This window comes from Gadus chalcogrammus, chromosome 21 (assembly GCF_026213295.1).
Source record: "Gadus chalcogrammus isolate NIFS_2021 chromosome 21, NIFS_Gcha_1.0, whole genome shotgun sequence".
NCBI lineage: Eukaryota > Metazoa > Chordata > Actinopteri > Gadiformes > Gadidae > Gadus > Gadus chalcogrammus.
The window spans coordinates 19,882,899-19,902,096 of record NC_079432.1 but is presented as its reverse complement, the minus strand read 5'-3'; the positions used below and the strand labels follow the sequence as shown (position 1 = coordinate 19,902,096).

The window sequence follows — 19,198 nt, the reverse complement described above, 5'->3', positions numbered from 1 at the left end:
CGTCAGAATAATCTTCCTTTCACATGAGATGGGAAGAGCGATCGAGTCGAGGAAAGAATTGATTTCCACAACTGCCACTTTTCTCCTTGGATAAGAGGACTTAGTTCAAACACTCCACTGTGATTCATAACACTCACTGCTGGGTGAACCAGTCTGCCAGTTATTATATCATAATGGTATGACAATGTCAGCGTCACATCTAAACCCTATGACCAAGAGAGCAACTGGGAGACCTTTCCTGACACATACAACCATGACCCTTTTAAAGGATCCAGCCGACAAACAGCCAGCCAGCCAGTCCAAAGTGTTCTTTGGTAATTAATTCTCCAGATACACTGAAACTAACATTCAGCTGAACCATCATTAATGGGTACTCATTCCAAACCAAACATTTGCATGGTTACCTGTTGAAAATAATATATTGACCATAGTCATAAAGATATATATTTAACTGTGAATATCAAATGTTTTTCTGATGTAAGGAAAAAATCTAACATACAAATTAAATAATGATCAAGGCATCCATTTGACTATTTGACCATGGTTTCAGAGCAGAGAAAGCTTTTTTTTGCAGTTTGGTGGAACAAAATATTTAAAATCATTCCAAAATCAGTGAGTATAGTAAAAACAATAGATGCAATACTTTCCATTGGTGTTGCTGTACGTTTGCTGTTGGTATCATTGGAGAATGCGTTGTCTTTTGTACTCAAACTGTCTGTGAATTACTGTAACATTGGATGCTTTTGTAAATAAATTTCATGTACTTTGTGATTTCTTTAGTGCAAATATTTTTGTAAATATTAGTTTCATTGTAATCATTCTCAGAGGTATTGTTTGTTAAAGCGTTTAATTCCTGAGTCCAAAATGTGCTGTTTGATATTTTATGTGTACATGTTCAAAATGATTTTTTCAAAGACTAATAAAAGAATGCAGATGACCAAATAGTGAATCTGTTTATATTTCTACGATATATTAAGATACAATATTGTCATTGAATATAATATATAACCAGTGTTTCCTTAAACTCTGATGATGTAGCGACTCTAAATTACTCAAGTCATTTAGCTGTAGCACATGTGGCAACTGTTATTGAGCGACTGAGAACAGATAGTTTGGATTAATTAGTATGATGGTTTATTAAAAAAAATAGTTTTATTTAGATTGATGATTTATCATACAAAATGTTTAGAAGAACGATTTGTTTTTGAATGGATACTTTTTAGCCAAGCATATTCTCAGTGCTTCTATTATCCAAACAGGGTCTATGAATAAACACACAAGGGGGGGAACATTCTTTCAATAATTGTAAATTTAAAAGATTACGAACATTTCCAAAATTACTTCTTGAAAGAAAAAAGGTGTTTCAGATAGTTATGACTGTATAGAATATAAAAATATCATGAAACACTATTTAAGTTCGGATGAAAGTTATGTGGCAGAGCAGCAAACTACCTTTTGCATATTTAACTGTAGTAGAAAACTAAAAGATTCATTTAAATGTATACAACCAGTGTAATGAATATTGTTTCATGAGGGACAATCAAGAAAAAAATAAAATAATAATGTAGTTCAGAAAAAGTCACTATGTAAATATAAAAAACCATCAGCTTTAAAACATTTGCTTAGTATAAATGAACGACATTCCCCCTCTGGGCCGCAGCACAGCGCCTCACTCGTACCAAGCTGCGGCTGCAGCGTGGAGCCGTCATCAGAATCTAAAACAACCACGGAGCTCTATCCAATGCCCTGTAACACTGATGTTCTTATGAAGGGATGAGTGGCTCTAACCTTTTCCTGAGCTGTACAATGTGGGAGTCAATGGAGCAGGTGGTAGTATATAGCCACTTAAGTTGGAAGTCATTTAGCTGCAAACTGCCTTCCCTCCCCCATCCCAAAATCTAGAAAAAGATAACTCAGTGTCCACACGGTGGCCTTCAGGTCATCTAGCTCCCCTCTGCACAGGGCTAGGGTTCAGCCACCATCTGTCTCAGAGGCCCCGGTACACTCTGAGGTGCTGAGTCTCCAGGCTAGCCATCTGGTCACTGGTCCTCTTCCTCCTGGCCCCCGGGCTCCGTGGGTAAAGCACTGAGCTGTGTGTTGATGTGGGAGCCGCTCATGTTGTGGAGGCAGTGGACCCGCAGCAGCCCCGCCTGGCCCACAGAGGCCACCCAGGCATGGCAGCTCATGTTGGGGTTGAAGCGGACCTGGGGAGACGGCAGAGGTCAGAGCGCTGGCTGAGCAGGGGCCCCTCGGACACAATGGAGGGCAAAGCACGTTTAGGTCAGTCTTCAGCTCCCTCTTGTCTTTAGGTACCTTGTGTAGTGCAGCCAGGGGCATCCTGTCCAAGTCCAGGTCAGTCTTCACCTCCGTTTGCTTCATGCGTTTCCATGGCGCCCGCCTCTTATAATTCTTAAAGCTTTGCTGGAAGAAGCAAAAGAAGGGGTTAAATTAACATCCATTAAAACACAGTCTGCCAGAGGAAGACGTCATGTAATGTCACTGTGGGCTCACAGGTATCAGATAAACCTGCCTTTGAATGAGGGCGTGTGTGTGTGTGTGTGTGTGTGTGTGTGTGTGTGTGTGTGTGTGTGTGTGTGTGTGTGTGTGTGTGTGTGTGTGTGTGTGTGTGTGTGTGTGTGTGTGTGTGTGTGTGTGTGTGTGTGTGTGTGTTTCCAGTTCAGTGGGCTGCCCAGCGGAGCCAGCAGAACACTCGGAGGTGGGATGGAGGAGTGGGGGGTAAAGAGTGTTGGCTCTGGAGCTAATGATGGCTACCTAACGTCTTTAGCAGATGGCCCTGAAAAGCACGCCTTGCAGGAGTGTAACCTGACGCGCACACACACACACACATGCATGCACACGCACCAGGTTGCTGTCTGAGAAGTGGAGGTAGTAGTTCTCCACAGCCTCCCTGTATGTCTGGGTGCTGGGGCCTTCAGCAGGCCTCTCCTCTGGGCTCCTCTCCTCCTCATCGCTGCTGGCAGAGTCTTCCTCAGAATGGTTGTTGTTGTTCAACCGCCCAGGAGACATTTCCCCTTTTCCCCGACCCCCTTTCCCTCCCCTCTCCTCCTCTGCATCGTAGCGCACCATATCAGTGAAGTAGATGGGCTGCAAATGCATAAAAAAAGGATCTGAGAACATAATGTCATACGTATCTTTTGTTAAACCATTCCCTTTTCTTCTTGAATCACAGCAAGTCCTTAGTGGTTTCCATGGAATATGATCAATTGTTCTTCATCATTCAGAATACTAGACATTGATTGTTACTAGTGGTTCAACTGCTCCAAGAGGTGGACCAGCCCACTCAGACCTTTGTGTCAGAACACTGTCACACCTTTTAATGGCTTTGAGCGGCACAGTTCCACATCATCTTTTACATCTCAGGTTTCATGTTCCATAGTAACTGGCTAAACTTCCCAGTTGTCGTTGGGAAGTTTGGTCCAAACAAACAAAACCACGTACAATTGTAAGAAGGGCCCAGATACAGAGGGAGATGGTAGAACGAAGGGGAACGGGAAGGAGAGAGGACTCAAAGAACTAAATGAAGAACGGAAGGAACAATAGAAAGAATGAACGGAAAATAAGAACAGAAAAAAGAACGTAAGGAATAAAAGAAGGATCAACAGAAAGAACAAAAGAACGGAAGATGGAACAGAAGAAAGAAAGAACGAAAGAAAGAAAGAAGGCTGGAATGATAGAACTAAAGAACGACCAAAAGAATGGAAGACTGACTGAAAGAAAGAGCAAAGCGCCTTACGAAGCGTCTCTCCACAGTCCGCCGGAGGCTGGGGTTGGTACAGTTGAAGTCGGGTAACAGGGCGAAGATGACCTCCCCTAGACCGTCCCCAGTCACCAGGGAGTTACACCAGTCGCTGAACGACAACGACTACAACACAAAGCAACACACAACATCTTGAAATGCTTGAAGAAGAAATAAGGTAGTAGTTATAGAGGGATTATCACTCTACGTCACTCCCCACTCTACAACAACAACCATTTTGAACCGCGTTTTCTCATTACAGTTTAATGTAACAGTAAGCTGACAAAATCTGTAATTAATACCGCAACTGCAAATTAACCGCTTGGAGATAACCATGGCAACCGGTCAAACAAATGTTCTTTTTGGCATCATTCTGCGTGCTTATCCGCCGCGTTGATAAACAAATAATCCCCTTATAAAGATAAAGAGTAGTTATACCGAGGATAGCTTCTTCTATTCTCTTTAAGAACGGTTTACTGTTTTGCTATGTGACACCAGAGCTTCCCTGTGGGGATTGCTCCAGTGTCACCTAAAGGAGCTGCAGGTCGGTGCTATTGGAGCGTCATTTGGCCAATTGATGACCAATCAGGGCATCCTTTCTGTGATTGGTTCAGGGAATCCATCCTCTGTTCCGCCCTTTTCTATTCTACATCTTCAGACCTTTCCAAAGCGTCCCTACGGCCCCTTTAACCGTTGTAACCCATCAGAGGCTGCCGTGGTCTGAGTGTGGCTGGCTGGCGGGCGGCGCTCACCCAGACCGTGCCCGTCCTTGGGGTGATGAACACTGAGCGGGCATTGCGGTAGCCCAGGTCGTTGTAGTAGGCGCCGGTCAGGCCACGTCTTGAAGAGAGGGGACAAGGACATTTAGTCATGTTGATTTATATACACTAAATCACGGTATAATATGTCATGGATACTTCAGTCTACTCTATTTGGGTTTATAGTTTATAGCCAAATTTATGGCATTTCACTATTTTGAATCACTTTCTAACTCTACTACTGTGCTTTCTGCGTGTCTGATTTGTTGATGAGGGGCTTGGGGTGCCAGGGAGAGGAGGTGTTCTCCTCACGATGCGTAGCTGATCTCCTGGGAGTGGAAGGTTCCCGGTGAGGCCAGGGGCCAGCACACCTCCGTGGTGAGGTTGCGTTTCTGGACGTTGATTGGCTGGTAGAGACGCTTCAGGTCCCACAGCTTCACCATGCGGTCGTTGCCGCCCGTCGCCATCACCTGGCTGAAACACACACACACACACACACACACACACACACACACACACACACACACACACACACACACACACACACACACACACACACACACACACACACACACACACACACACACCTTTAAGGCCATCAGCATGAAGGGGAATAGGACGTACCTAAAGATTGGAACCTGGAGAAATGTGGTAGATGGCTGGATGTAATAAAAGGTGAGCTGAGAAGAGGACAAGAATACATTCACTTTGGTTCCATCTTTTTGGGGAAAACACAGCCATGAGCCCTCACTGGTACACCCAGAGTACACAAAGCAACATATCCCATCAGCATGTCCACCTCACAACAGCTGCTTCCTACTGCAGTCAGACACTAAACAGCCTCCATCTAGATCATTACCATGCTGCAAGTTGCATAAAGTGACATTTGTTGTGCAATGTCTGTAGTAGTATGTCGTCTTCCACTCTTAGTTACAACAGGAGTGACAACATGAACCCATTCTTAACGGATGGACACAGCAACAACTACAGCATGAGTAACAGCAGGAGTTACAAGGGAACCCGAACGTTTGTGTCATTGCAGGAGATGCAACCGGTTCAACCCTGAAATGTGTACCTGGAGGCAGGGCAGAAGCAGAGGGCACGCACAGCATTGTCATGGGCAACAAAGCAGCGGTAGGGGAGGAGGGTCAGGCCGTTTGAGGGATCACAGACTCGTAGCAGAGAGGAGCAGCTGGAGAGGTCCCACAGACCAACCGTACCTAAGAGAAGGGGACCGAGAGAGAGAGAGAGAGAGAGAGAGACAGAGAGACACAGAGACAGAGACAGAGAGAGAGATGAAAACGACCACACCAAAGCACAAAGGGGCACTGCCATTTAACAGCACACCATGGTCAATAACAGTAGTCAGTGCAAAAGTCAACTCAATAATATGGGCTTGGGATCTTGTGACTCTCTTCTACTTTGTGTTTATTGGCAGGTCAGAAACCATCCACTGTGCATACTGACAGGTGGCCACGGCTACAGAACAACAGGACTAATGTTAGAGCGCTGGGGGCTGGGACGGGGCATGGGACCAACCCATAGTTTCTGATACGATGACTTTGCACTGGTTGTAAAGCTCCAGCAGCTTGTTGTGCTTTATTAATGGAACGTAATAATACAACTGAACTTGTAGGCTGGTAGACTTGGGAAACATTTAAACATTTTTAGTTAAACTCATAGGACAGACTCACATGAGTTGTCCTACATTAAAAAGTTAGATGCTGTTTTTAATGTTTTTTAAAGAGCAATCACTAAAGGAATCTTTCAGTGAAAATCCAGCCATCTCTAATGCCTGGTATGTATAAAAGGAAGGAACAGAGCAGCTAACACACGTATAAGGTTGTACCGTCATAGAAGCCGATGGCCATGATGTTGTGAGGCTTCTCAGGCAGCCAGTCCATGGACAGAACCTGGCCGCTCTTATCATGGTGGGGGGCTTTGGAGGCACCCAGCTTCAGCGTCAACACCTCTCTGGCCTGGGGAGATGAGAAACTAAAGAAATTCTGTACACCAACACTAAGGCACTGGTTTAGGTACAACCTCCTACTTTTACTGCTGAAATGCAGTAGCACAAAATACAATGAGCTGGTTGAGTCAAAGTCACAAACCAAGCCTCACATTAATATATAAAGACTCATGTTTAGGTGAAAGAGGTCTGTCACTTTCTTTTGCCTTATATTGGTTGACTAGCATGTGGCTTGAGATGGGCGTCTGTTAGCGCGTAAATGGCGATCATAAACATTGCCATTAATAGTCAACTGCAAGAAAGTGTTTGGAAAGGTTTTAAATCAAGATTGTGTAGACTGGCCACTGTATAATACATTTATTAAAACGTTTTATTGGGAACAATATCTCTTAAAGGAAACAGAAAACAAGGCATAGCTCCGCCAGAATGTTCAACAGTTTGGTGAAATGTGGGCCAATGGAAGGCTGGGGACAGCGGGCCTACCTGATACACTGGTGGAACGTGGCTGTCTCCTTCTGTTTTGGGAAACAAAAATGAATCATTCTATTCACCACATATCAGTCATGATTACACAGGAATCCAAACTCAGGCTATGAATAACTTGAATAGAAAAGTATGAGGTACATATTCTGACATTTGTTAGTTTGAAGACCAACACTGAAATCAATAACACTGGGACAGCATCCAACAGAGTGGACGAACAACAACCCATTTGAGCAAATGAACACCAACCTTTGCAATGAACCATATGCACCAGAGATGGCCCATAAAGGACTATGGACCCTTTCAGGGTTTGCTTTGGGTTCAGAAACACTTTCCTGCCCCCTGGTGTACGTGTTAAAGTGACATGGAAGGAGACCATTCTCTCCGGTCAACACCATGATAATGTCCCAGCTGGAGGTAAAAACGAATCGTAATCTAAATCAACTATCAGAACTAGGTCATCAGAACCAGAAATAAAGTATTTTCGGTTGTAGGTCTGGATGTGTCACTAAGGTCTGTCCTCCTTATCAGATATAAAGTATTGTCTATGGAAGGTCTGGATGTGTGACTAAGGTCTGTCCTCCTCATCAGATATAAAGTATTGTCTATGGAAGGTCTGGATGTGTGACTAAGGTCTGTCCTCCTCATCAGATATAAAGTACTGTAGGTCTGGATGTGTCACTAAGGTCTGTCCTTCCCATCAGATATAAAGTACTGTAGGTCTGGATGTGTCACTAAGATCTGTTCACCTTACAGAAATGAGGGAACTAGGAGGAACAGGTGGTCTTGTAATTCTCTTGAGTGAATAAGAGTGACAGAATGAGCGGATGAATATGAGATGTAGTCTGGTATTCTAACCAGACACTATGTGAACGTTCCTCCCTGCTGGACTGCTGCTGCCATTTGGTCCTGATGTCAGACCCACTTCCCGAGGTAGTCTGACGTCAGGACCAAGGGCCCCGGCGGAGCGGCTTGTGGACCTGTGGAGCTCGGTCCGGTCAGCGGTGGGCTGTGGTGCCCACCTGAACGTTTACATTGAGCACTTATTGCATAAGGCCCTGGTGTGTCTGGATGGCTAAGCTCCGGCTGAGCACCCGTTTATTTAATCTCTGCGTCCGCGTGACGGTTAAAGTATAACGCTACGGCGTGTGGCGCATTTCATACACAGCATCGCTCAACACATAACAGTCACACAACCACGGAACTAAATAAGCATCACACAGTTCCCATGGTATGTAGCCATGGGGATAACCCACCCTCCTCCTTCCTAAAACACTCAGCCCTTTACGTATTCATTTAAATCACAGAGCAGAACTGCATCTGAAACAGTGGGTTCACCGGCTCTTTACAGAGCCTGTTCATTCTCCGTGTTCCTCCAGAGGGTCCATTATAAGAGGTGTCTCCCGTTGTGGTCAGAGGACTTTGAATGAGTCCTTTGACCACACTTCTGTTATTTAGATCGGCAAAGCCCTGTAGTTTTGGTGTTCTGCTTTGAGGGGACCAATAGAGTAGGACACCCCGCCTGTGGGGCCAGGGGGTGTACCTGAGGACCAGGGGGAACACAGAGCCTGGGGGTGAGGCAGGCTGTAGATGCTGACCACCCCGGTGGAGACGGCCACGGCCAGCAGACCCAGGCGCTGCAGGAAGGGAGCCTGAGAGAGAACCAAGCTTTAGTAGAGGACCTCTCCCCAATACCTCCAAGGCCATATTGGGATGACATCTGACATCAGTGCATATTGGGCATTTATTTAGGACACAGTATAAAGCATCAAGGGTCACAACCACGAGGTCAGATGACAAATCATGGAGGTACCGATATACCGATAGTAACGCCACTGAAGCCTTGGACTGGTCCGCCTACCTTTCTGCTGGTGTTGGGGGGCTCCCAGGCCCCCGCTGGACACCACTTGAGCTGCCAGACGAAGCCCTTCTCTTGGCCCAAGCCGTAGACTAGAGACGCCGGACCTGCCTCAGGCCTTCAGGAGGACAACGATACACATGTACAAAGGGTCCATCTAATGTCGCCATAGCAATAGGCAATGTACAATAATACCAAACAGGTCTGACCGGGCGGCCAGAGGGTTAACCACACCTGTAGCATGTGATCAAATGAAGAGGACAGCACACCTAGACGGGCTCCAATGAATACTGCATCATTGCTAGAACTTTGCCATTGAGACGCTAGTGGCTTCAAAATGACTGGGATGGAGTGGTTTAGGGAGGAGTGAGAGAGTGACCTCCAGTGTAAAGCTCTAGCCAACGCCTAGAGCCACCAACCCAAGTGCTATGGTGAGAAATACAATTGATATAAAGACAAAACCTCAGGAGGAAAAGTGTCCACTTGTTGCATTGAGACGCTGTAGATACCCCCCCTGCAGGCCTTTACCTGCTGCTGTAGTCCAGCCCTCCCATGTCCCACAGCTGGACCAGGCCGGCTCCCGCATACATCTGGTTGAAGACGTGCTGCTGGTCCATGCCCTGGTGGCAGGCCAGGGCAAGGTACTGGTGGGCGGTGGCCCCGTCAGGCAGCGGACACCACTCCAGGGCCCACACCGGACCCCCCACAAACACCGTCCAGTCCAGGCGCTCGGGGTGGGGGTCGCTGACCTGGAACCTGCCATGGGTTCAGTCGGTGGAATGATCAATCCTAACCCATCCTCAGCGGCCTCTTACCGCTCCCATTCTCTGATCATGTGTATTGCATGGAGCTGCTGGGGTCATTCATATGGCAATGGCAATAAGCATTGGAAACCAATAGATTGATGGTCTTTTTACTTCATTTTTAAGGGGAAGATAATGAAGATGGATTGAACACTTCATGATATTATATATTCCCAGATGTGTGCTCATTGTGGGAAAGGAGAAGTGCTGCACCCGCTACCTTCTATAGTCGCAACATCACCCCGTTCCCACAAGGTTGACCATTGAAGTCATTCCTCAGATTTGGACGCACATCCCACAACAATGACATCAAGGGTCTTAAGCGTTCATGGAAACGAGAACAGTGGTTTGAAGCATTTAATGTGTTCTAAATATTTACTATATTTCCACCTGTTGAGTCTTTGCAGTGTCTCCTTGTCGCCTAGGCCCTCTCTAGAAACTTTGAAAGCAGCAGACTGCAACTCCCGGGGTAAGTACTTCTCCATCTCACTAAAAGAATACACAAGGAAAGAGACCCATTTGTAAGCTCCTGTAGAATCAAGAGCTTGTGAATCATTTGATCAAAATGACCTGATACAGAACAGAATCCACTCTTTAGCGTGTGAAGACCAGCTGAATATTAAGTCTAACCTCAGAGACCAGCTCTAGTGAAACACAGGTTATTTGGACTGTTGTTTGGTGCTTAACTGGGATGACTTAAACTGGGATGACTACCTGCTGGAAACAAGGGTCCAGTCGTTGACCGTGGGGAGCCACTCTGGAAACACCGAGTCACTGTGGTGCTCTTCTCGGCTACAACATGAGGAAGGTCATCAATGTCTTATTGTCTTATGTCTTATTAGTCAGAACCCATATTATCATATTACAATTACACACACACAGAGCAAAAAGAGAGGTTACGTACAACTTCTTGTTGGCCTTGTAGGCATCCAACGCAGGCTTCATCATGGCATTGGAGATCCCGTTAGTGGCTACGCCAAAAACCCTTCTGTGGAGTATCTGCTGACACAAATGTAATGGAAGTTTTGGAAAGATCCAATTCGCCCGCACCGTCTCGTGGGAACATTTCAGATTGACTCAATGACATAGAAAATTAATTATGCTTTTCAAATTGTGTAGGGATCTAAATTGTGTAGCAAGTCAATCATTATTTTAGCCTTAAATTTAGAGCCAGAAGCACACCAAATAACAAACTTCAATGTGGGTCAACTTTTGGCAAGACACAAGCACAAGCCAAAGTGAATGGAAAGTGGATTTTAAATACATTTTACAATAAATTTGGTAATTGTCTTTATTTGCTATATAATTAATTGCACTTTTGCACCCCCAGTTAAATAGCCAAATGATGGGGTGCACACCTGCACAATTCTTTAACATAAAAACTCTGATATGGCTGCATATCACTGGCAAAAATCAGTGCAAAAAACACATTGTGCGGGCAGCATTTCCTGCTCATGAGAGCAACAATACAGCATGTGAGGAGAAAAACATTCATATTGAGCGCACACATTAAGTGAGGCAGCACGAAACGGATGCCACTGTGCACACAAATGCTGTCTTTGCTCTTTTTATAGCACCAAGACATCCAGAATCAAGACTTTCTTGTTCAGAGTTCATCTGGACATCGGCATAGCCATCCCCCACACACACCTCTTGTGTACCTTCTGTATTGTATGTTGTACGTCCTGGTACTTAATGTACAAACTTATTGTATGTTGTACGTCCTTGCACTCAAAAATAGTACTTAGCATTTTGTAGCATCTTATCCTAGCTATCTTTTTTGGATACAGGGACTGGATTAACCTTGCGATCCTTTGTGCTTGGCACTTGGTTCTATGAACATCCTTACTGTACAGACAAATATTGTTTCTCTTTCTTCTGATAAATGTACTTTTTGTAAGTCGCTTTGGATAAAAGTACATTTAAAAACTGTAATAAATACTGCATTGCCTCCCTGTTGCTATTTTAACAAAGACATTTGGTGTAACAATAAGACATAGATCGACTGTGTAAAGATTATCCGCGCGAGGAGGAAAACCCTTTAAAAGTACATATGCACACAACTTTTAAAGTTGTGTGCATATGTGTGTTGGTTGTATGACCCTGTGAAAGGCATTTTTGCTCACAATTTTTGCAGTGATATGCCTCAATACCCTGCAACAACATGCATGTGTTCAGCCCTTTCTCTTTACATTCAAAACATCCATCCCGCTGAAATAGCAAAGTACTTGCATTGCTTTTATTTAAGTATTGAGTTGCAGGTTCCAGTTCCGATTCAAGACCCTCTGTCTCCTCGTCCTCCTCGTCCTCCATGTCGTCAAGCATCTCCTCATCCCCACCGCCGGGGAGGAAATCTTCATCTCCTTCAAAGTCGTCACAATCAACTGGCCTCCTCTTCTTACACCTCATCGCCGCTGCAGGTCAAAAGGGGTTACAGATATACATCATTTATGTTATAAACCCTTGGTTTACAACGGAAGGCTTGTAAACCAAGTCTCACCAGCTGGAGAGTTGATGTTAAAGGCCCTGCAATGGCTTGCGATTCTTGCCACCAACAGTGAAAAATGTCCAATGGCCAAAACTCATTAATACCAGTGTCTCCGTAATATGGACAACAACTTGCCACTGAGATCCTTACCAGACCGAGAAGAAATGTATTTGATGGAATTATGAGAGTTAAATCCCATAATTCCCATTAACTTACAATGGTGGAAGGTCCCTGTGCCACATCAAACCACCGTGAAGCCCCTGTTAGATGAACTCCCTCTGATCCCAGCCCCTCATAGCTGACACCTGATTTATTTCAGCCAGATTCTACCAGTGTTAGGAAAGAGCAACAAGACAACATCCTAGCAGGGTGCGTAGCATACCTGCACCTTGACGGGGTCCTGGTCGGTCCGACAGTGAGTCTGGGCTCCCGCTGCGTGAGTCGGACGCCTCTGGGCCGCTGAGGCTCTCTTGAGCCAGAGAATGAAGGTACTTCAACGCACTACAACACAGAGCAGGAACATCAATAAGAAGGGAGGGTCTGAAGCCTCAGAAGGCTCTCAAAGGAACGGGATTGTTTAAGAGGGCCAAGTAGGCCGACATGGATGAGTCTGTCAGTGCCACCTTAACAGTTACTTTATTCTGATGATGGCATGAGCTTAGAATGACTTTTGCCAAGACAGTCTAGACTTGAGTAGGTGGAAAAAGCCTGGAGATGAAACAGAAATCATGTGCGCTGAAACAAAGGATAAATTAAAAGGAAATAAGATAAAGAAATACTTTTTAGCAGAGTCACACTGGTACGTTATTTTGCTGCCCGACAACATTGAGGGCGCGTGCTGGAACGATCATGACGTCAGGTCACAAGAATTCCCAACCCCCACATTACTCTGACCGGCCTATCAACAATTCAGGTAAAAATATAAATATATACTTTACGTCCCTACAGAAGCATTCTTATCATTATGTAGATTATCTAGGCCAGTGGTTTTCAAACTGTGGGGCCCGCCCCCCCTGGGGGGCGCCAGAGTTCTTCAGGGGGGGCGCGACGTGAGAAAAAAATAAACCCGAAAAAACCCCTGAAAGACGATGATTCAAATCATCAGTCGTACTTCAACTGTAGAAGTAACATAACTACCTTAAATCAATTTTCAACCGTTTAACTTCGTGAAAACCATTTAAAAAATCTACACACTTGTATCTTCAATAATATCTAAACAGAATTTCGATATCATTTAAAATGTCTTCAGAATCACAGTTTTAGTTTCATATCGCTTAGTTTTCAGCTGTTTTCATTGAAGACGTCAGCCCATTCTGATACACCTACTTCTAGACATCGTAACTCATTCCTTTTTCAACCGTTTACCATCGTTCAAACCATTAAACAAATCGACACACTTGTATCTTCAATACTATCTAAACCAGGGGTCTTCAACGTTTTTCAGGCCACGGACCCCCAAACTGATGGAGAGATGGAGCGGGGACCCCCTACTTATATATTATATAAAATTGTGTTTTATATTAAACTGGTCCTATGGTGCCATGTACAAAATTAATCTTGTTATTGTGCATTCAATACTAAGATATTCAAATAATACGTAGGTTCATATGTTCATGTTTTTATTTTAAACATGTGCAAGGTACAGTAAGTAAACTGTAAACATAACAGACATTTTTAAAACATAAATGTGGAAAGGAAAATTAGTGATGCTTGTTAGTGCCACTGGCATGCATAAACATACCTGCTATCTTGCATTAAATACTGAGACAATTAGAAGTGGAAGAACAGCTCATCGGAATAGAAAAGGATCATATATACGCCTCAATCGGAATACAATTCTCTCTCGGTTTGGGGTGGGTGCGGCTATTTTTTAACCTAGAGATGGCATAAGCAGCTTCAGTAGTTCGCAATTGGTCGGCGTCGGCCTATAGGCTACTTTTATGCACATCGACCGCTTTCAAGGAAAGTCGATTTTTTGCCTCATTCACGTCTTTCTTATCACTCTGCAGTCCGGTAATTTATCAACCCTGGCGAGTGACGTCAAGGTCTTTGGCGGAATATTTCTCTGCTTTCACTACGAATGGTAAAAATAAAAAAATAAAAAAAGGCACACCGTGTGAAGATATATTTTCGTTTTTGCAAATAGCCGTGTAATAAGCGGGATAATAGAACGTCGCCGGTCATTATCGAAAGTAATACCCTTCAGGGCGAAGCAAGACACCTCCGCTTCGCGTCAGGGTCCGGTTCGCCCTGTCGGGGCTTATTTTTCAGATAATGACCGGCGTTCTGTACATTATCCGCTTACATAACAGCACTCTCTCTCTACCAACAGTCTTGGCTGCGCACTCTCATCCAAATACGTATTGTTTGCGGCGGAGAAAGGGGTAGGCCTAGATATAAAGACCAGACGATAAACTGACGTTGCTTTGCTGTCCTCCTTCTTCTTAATTGAAGGAGCAGGCAGAGAAAAGCTCTCTCCTGCTGGGCTTTCATTAAAATCAAATACATAAAAATGTCACCAAAACTTGAAAGCCGACGGCAAGAATTAAATGAGAATTAAATGACCAAAATCGTGAGGACTAGGCTTGCGACCCACACACACATGTGGTGCTCGCGCGGTCGTAGCTCATTGGCGCCACCTATTGATCATTATGTGCCAATGCACAGCCTCTCATTCAAATTACTTGGGGGTCATTTGACCCCTCTGTGGCGCTAGTAGTAAGTAAAAATGGCCCGGCGTTCCTAGTGTTAAATACACAATACACAGTGTGTTGGAATCATGTTAATGTGTATTTAAAGGCATTTCAATTTGTGGAAGAAATTGCGGGGGGGGGGGAATATAAAACAAATGTCTATCTACCAAAACTTTCGCGACCCCCCTGCAGTACCTCCGCGGCCCCCCTAAGGGTCGCGGACCCCCTGTTGAAGACCTCTGATCTAAACTGAATTTTGATCAGAATCACAGTTTTAGTTTCAAACCGGCGTCGTTTTCAGTTGCTTATAATAATTTAGGTCACCATAGCAACGCCGGTAAACAAACCCCGCCGAATAGTCGAATCTCTGGACTGAAAAGGCAGATCTGATTCGACTCAGAAAATTCAGAGTCGGGGACCCTGAATGAATCTGTAAACTGGCAGTTTACACAGATTAAGAAGTTCAAATGTATTTAAAAAAGGTTAAGCTAAAACATGCTTAGATAAAGTTGTTAAATTGTGTTGTTTAAAAACGCAAAAAGATGTTGTAATGTTTCAGAAATATGTTTAAAAAATATGTTAAAAAATTTGTTTCAAATGTTTCAAAAATATGTTCCAAATGTTTTAAAATTATGATCGGAGATTTTTGAAATGTGTAAAATAATTAAAATAGCTTTCAAAACACAGGTATTTAGAAAAAAAAATGGGGGGGGGGGGGGGCTCAGCTGTGTTCAAAAATGCAACTCTTTCAGAACAAGCCTATAGACTAACCACCACGCAAGGGATAATGTTATTTATATATACGTTTTTGAAATAGCCTTCCATACGTGTTCAATTGTTAACGGAAGTTTTAAAATGTAGGTCTGGAGCCAAAACGTTGCTTGTTGATGATTGACGGCAGACATGGACCAGGCTAGACCGAGTCAGGTGGCCCACACCGAGTCGGGGCGCTAGGCCGACTCAGTGAGGGCCTTCTTTTTTGTTTAAGTTAAATTACAATCGGTTCATAAATAGACAATGGAAGCAAATAATGCAGTAAATATACGTAGAACCTTTACAAAATAGTTTTTGTATATTGTTAGGAATGCATCATTCATCCTCCATTCGAAACAATTTTGATTTTGACTGCTTCCGCTTAATTTATGGCCAATCAGGGTCCTAATTGGTCTGGGGAGTCTATCTTGCCTGGCATCAAATGCATTTGACTTATTTTTGCTAATCTAGTCTTTTGGACTATTTTTTGTCCCTCACTTAGCAACTCTAAAATCACCCCTGCAGCAGCTTGAGGTTCACCATGTTGTAAACATGGGTAAATAAAAAAAATAAATCTTGTTTGACTGAATGTAACATACGTTTTAGCTGCACTTCTTCTTGGACGGCCACCCAGATTGGTCTCTGGGTCTGGCCTAGCGGGGGTTTCCTCTGTGTCATTTTGTAACATGGGGGCCATCTCCTGCGGTGGCACCTTCTTCTTCTTCAGGTACTTCCTCTTTGGCTTTGGCGTCTCCACTGGTTGCTGCTCAGAAAAAGCCTTTTCGGCCTCTGTTGAGAGGTCTTCTACTTTTATTTTCCTGTCAGGTTTCTTCCTTGCAGGGGTCTTCTGTTTACCTTTGGCGGTAATGTCAGGAGATTTCAGAGAAAGTTCTTTAGATGATGTATGGGACCCGGTGTCTTGGTCCCCTCCATCACTTGGTGCTATAGCTTTCTTATCCCAATCATTTCTTTGCTGACTTCTGGACTTATCTTTGGGAGGGCGCCCTCGCCGCTTCTTCTGAGGACTCTGTTGTTCAGGGCTCTGGTCGGTTGGTTCTGCAGCTTTGGAACCACAATGCAGAGTTGGTTGAGGAGTTTCCGTGTCCACAGAGGTCTTTCTGGGGAGCCTTCCTCCTCGCTTATGTTTTGGACAGGGGTTTTCAGGTTTCTCTTCCATTTCATAGTCTGAAAATCTTGGATTTTTCTTCCTCTCACGCTTATTTGATATTGGGCTTAAAGCGGAGAGGATTTTGGATTCCTGTTCTTGCCCTGTGAGGAGCAAAAAAATAATATTATTATCAATCCAAGTCATTTTCAATTAAAGAAATGGTTAAGGTTATTTCATCTACAAGACAATTGAAGGGTGGAGACATTGTGATGGTGAGCTCTTCATTTGCAATTATGGGCCTCTTCAAAATATAACTGTGATGTCAGTAGGGCAGATGTTGAAATGTATTTGAATCACTAGACAGTACAACTCATGGTCTTGAAATATCCATCAAATCAAAAATTGTTTTAAGAAAAACTTTCTGAAAAGGTTAAAAACAATTGTAACTGGGATATATGTTTTTCCTAAAAAACATAATTTTTCTTCTATTTAATAGAAAAAAAACACGATGCAGGATCATCCATATCGAAGCTTGATTCTGTAATGTTTGACTCCTACTTCATTGTAAAGACATTCGGTTTAACACACTGTTCACACTATCTTCACGGTTGAGCCCATGGTTTGGTATAGATTTCACGATTACTTGTTCACATGCAGCTCTGAAATACTATACTACTTGTAAAGGATAAGTACCATACAATACGCAGTATTCAACAATAGGGCTTTGAATCCGAACTTTGTTATTCAAATATAATTTGAATATCAAAAAATAAATCAAAATTCGAACGAATATTAGGAAGCCCTTAATATTCGAACCCGTTATGGGCAGGCCAAGAGGGAGAGACGTCGGAGAACCCGACGCAGTTTATTCATAATATTGTAATGACCACGGAAGAGGCAGTGAATGAAGTATTGATTAGACAGCGATTTAATTAATTATAAACCTAATAAACCGTGGGAACACGCAATACCGGTAACCATAGCAACGCGGTAAACAAACCTCGCGAAGCCCAATCCAGGTCTTACTGAAGGCATTTAATGGTCAAAACATTATTAATAAATATTCAAATATATTCGAATATTAATATTAATAAACAAACAAACTTCGAATATGATTTTTGGGCAAAAGCCCTATTCAACAACTAACCTGATTGTCTGTGTTTTTCAAACCCCTTGTGCCAGTGGGAGCCGCTCAGAGGCCCAGCGCCCCAGGGCACTCACCATGCAGAGAATACTTGTTGTAGTGACTCATGGTCCTTTCCCAACCTGGTTCCTAAGCTATATGCCACCTCTTTTCTTTAACCCATTCTCCTATCATCATATGTATAAATAACACCTCTTGATACATGAACAGGGCGATTACAACTATGACCAATCACAATAATAGGAGCAGGGGCACACACAATTAACTACATTGTACCTGACATGGCTGCTACCAAGGCCTCTTCTCCTAGTTTTCCGTCAAGGCTTTCACAAGCTTCTTCATGTCCCAGAGCGCCGTCCTTTTCCAACAGAGGTAACTGTTGCACAAGACCAGGAAAACAAAAAACACCACAGCAGTTGGATACTTCATAATTTTTATTTTTACAAACTTAATATTTGTAATTTACCATACGTTTCCAAATTAAATAATGCTATTTCCTTGTTGCTTTACCAATAAAACCATTCCAATACCTCCATCTCTGCCCTGTCTCTGCTGAGTGGGTACTCTGTCGGGTGGGTTGATGTCAGCCAGCAGTACAAGTGTGTCTAATGAAAACAGTGCTGCAACAATACAGACATGTGTCCCATAACTCACAACCAGCGGACCTCAACAGGCCAGATGAGGCCAGAGAAAAGGGAGAGGGACTATATATATCATCAACAGACTGTTGAGGAGTTGGGATTTGATCAAATATATTGCAGGCATTAACTATGTATACCTTCTGATGCTATGCTAATGTACAATGCCTTGTGGCTGGCTGCAGAAGATACTAGTTCATGTTTCTAATGGATGGATGTAGAGCACTCACCAAGCTGAAGTCTGCTGCCTCATTCCCACGCCATTTGATCAGCTATCATAGCATCCTGTTGGCGACAGACAGAGAGACAGGCAGACTGTCAGACAGTGAGGCAGACAGATATACAGGCCAGTATGATTGTAATGCATAACATTATCGACACATCCAGCACCACAGACTCGGACAAACAGTGACGATTATCCGCTGGTAGCCACACACAACATCCAGTGGTTAGTACAGATTAATAATTAATTCATACATGCCGCTCATGCCGACATATTACTGTTGTTACACTAAGTAAAGTTACTTTTGCTCAATCAAAGACAGCATCCTGCAATTTAAAATATATTCCCATAAAATGCATATGGTAAACTGGACTTACTCAAGTAACATGACAAATTGCAATTTCCAGAAAGATCCGTTGACGTGTGTGTTCATCATTATGATAAAGTGGTTAATTATAACCAACTAAACTTGACACACACTCGACACTTCTTCTTCGCCTACTGCGTCTTCTTCATCTTAATG

General features: G+C 43.6%; 1 protein-coding gene across 1 annotated transcript; it reads right to left on the bottom strand.

Annotated features, from left to right (window-relative positions):
- Positions 1-561: 561 nt before the first annotated feature.
- On the bottom strand, positions 562-19,198 carry gtf3c2 (general transcription factor IIIC, polypeptide 2, beta). Its single transcript, XM_056581194.1, has 22 exons — positions 19,053-19,198; positions 18,683-18,737; positions 18,345-18,434; positions 18,091-18,190; positions 16,162-16,831; positions 12,499-12,617; positions 11,861-12,042; positions 10,533-10,627; positions 10,343-10,420; positions 10,019-10,117; positions 9,354-9,581; positions 8,829-8,943; positions 8,511-8,619; positions 6,968-6,999; positions 6,365-6,494; positions 5,591-5,735; positions 4,828-4,989; positions 4,510-4,597; positions 3,755-3,883; positions 2,863-3,105; positions 2,314-2,421; positions 562-2,204 (listed from the first exon to the last, which is right to left on the bottom strand). The coding sequence occupies exons 3-22, from the start codon at positions 18,348-18,350 to the stop codon at positions 2,040-2,042; spliced, it is 3,003 nt and encodes a 1,000-aa protein (XP_056437169.1). The 5' UTR covers positions 18,351-18,434; positions 18,683-18,737; positions 19,053-19,198; the 3' UTR covers positions 562-2,039.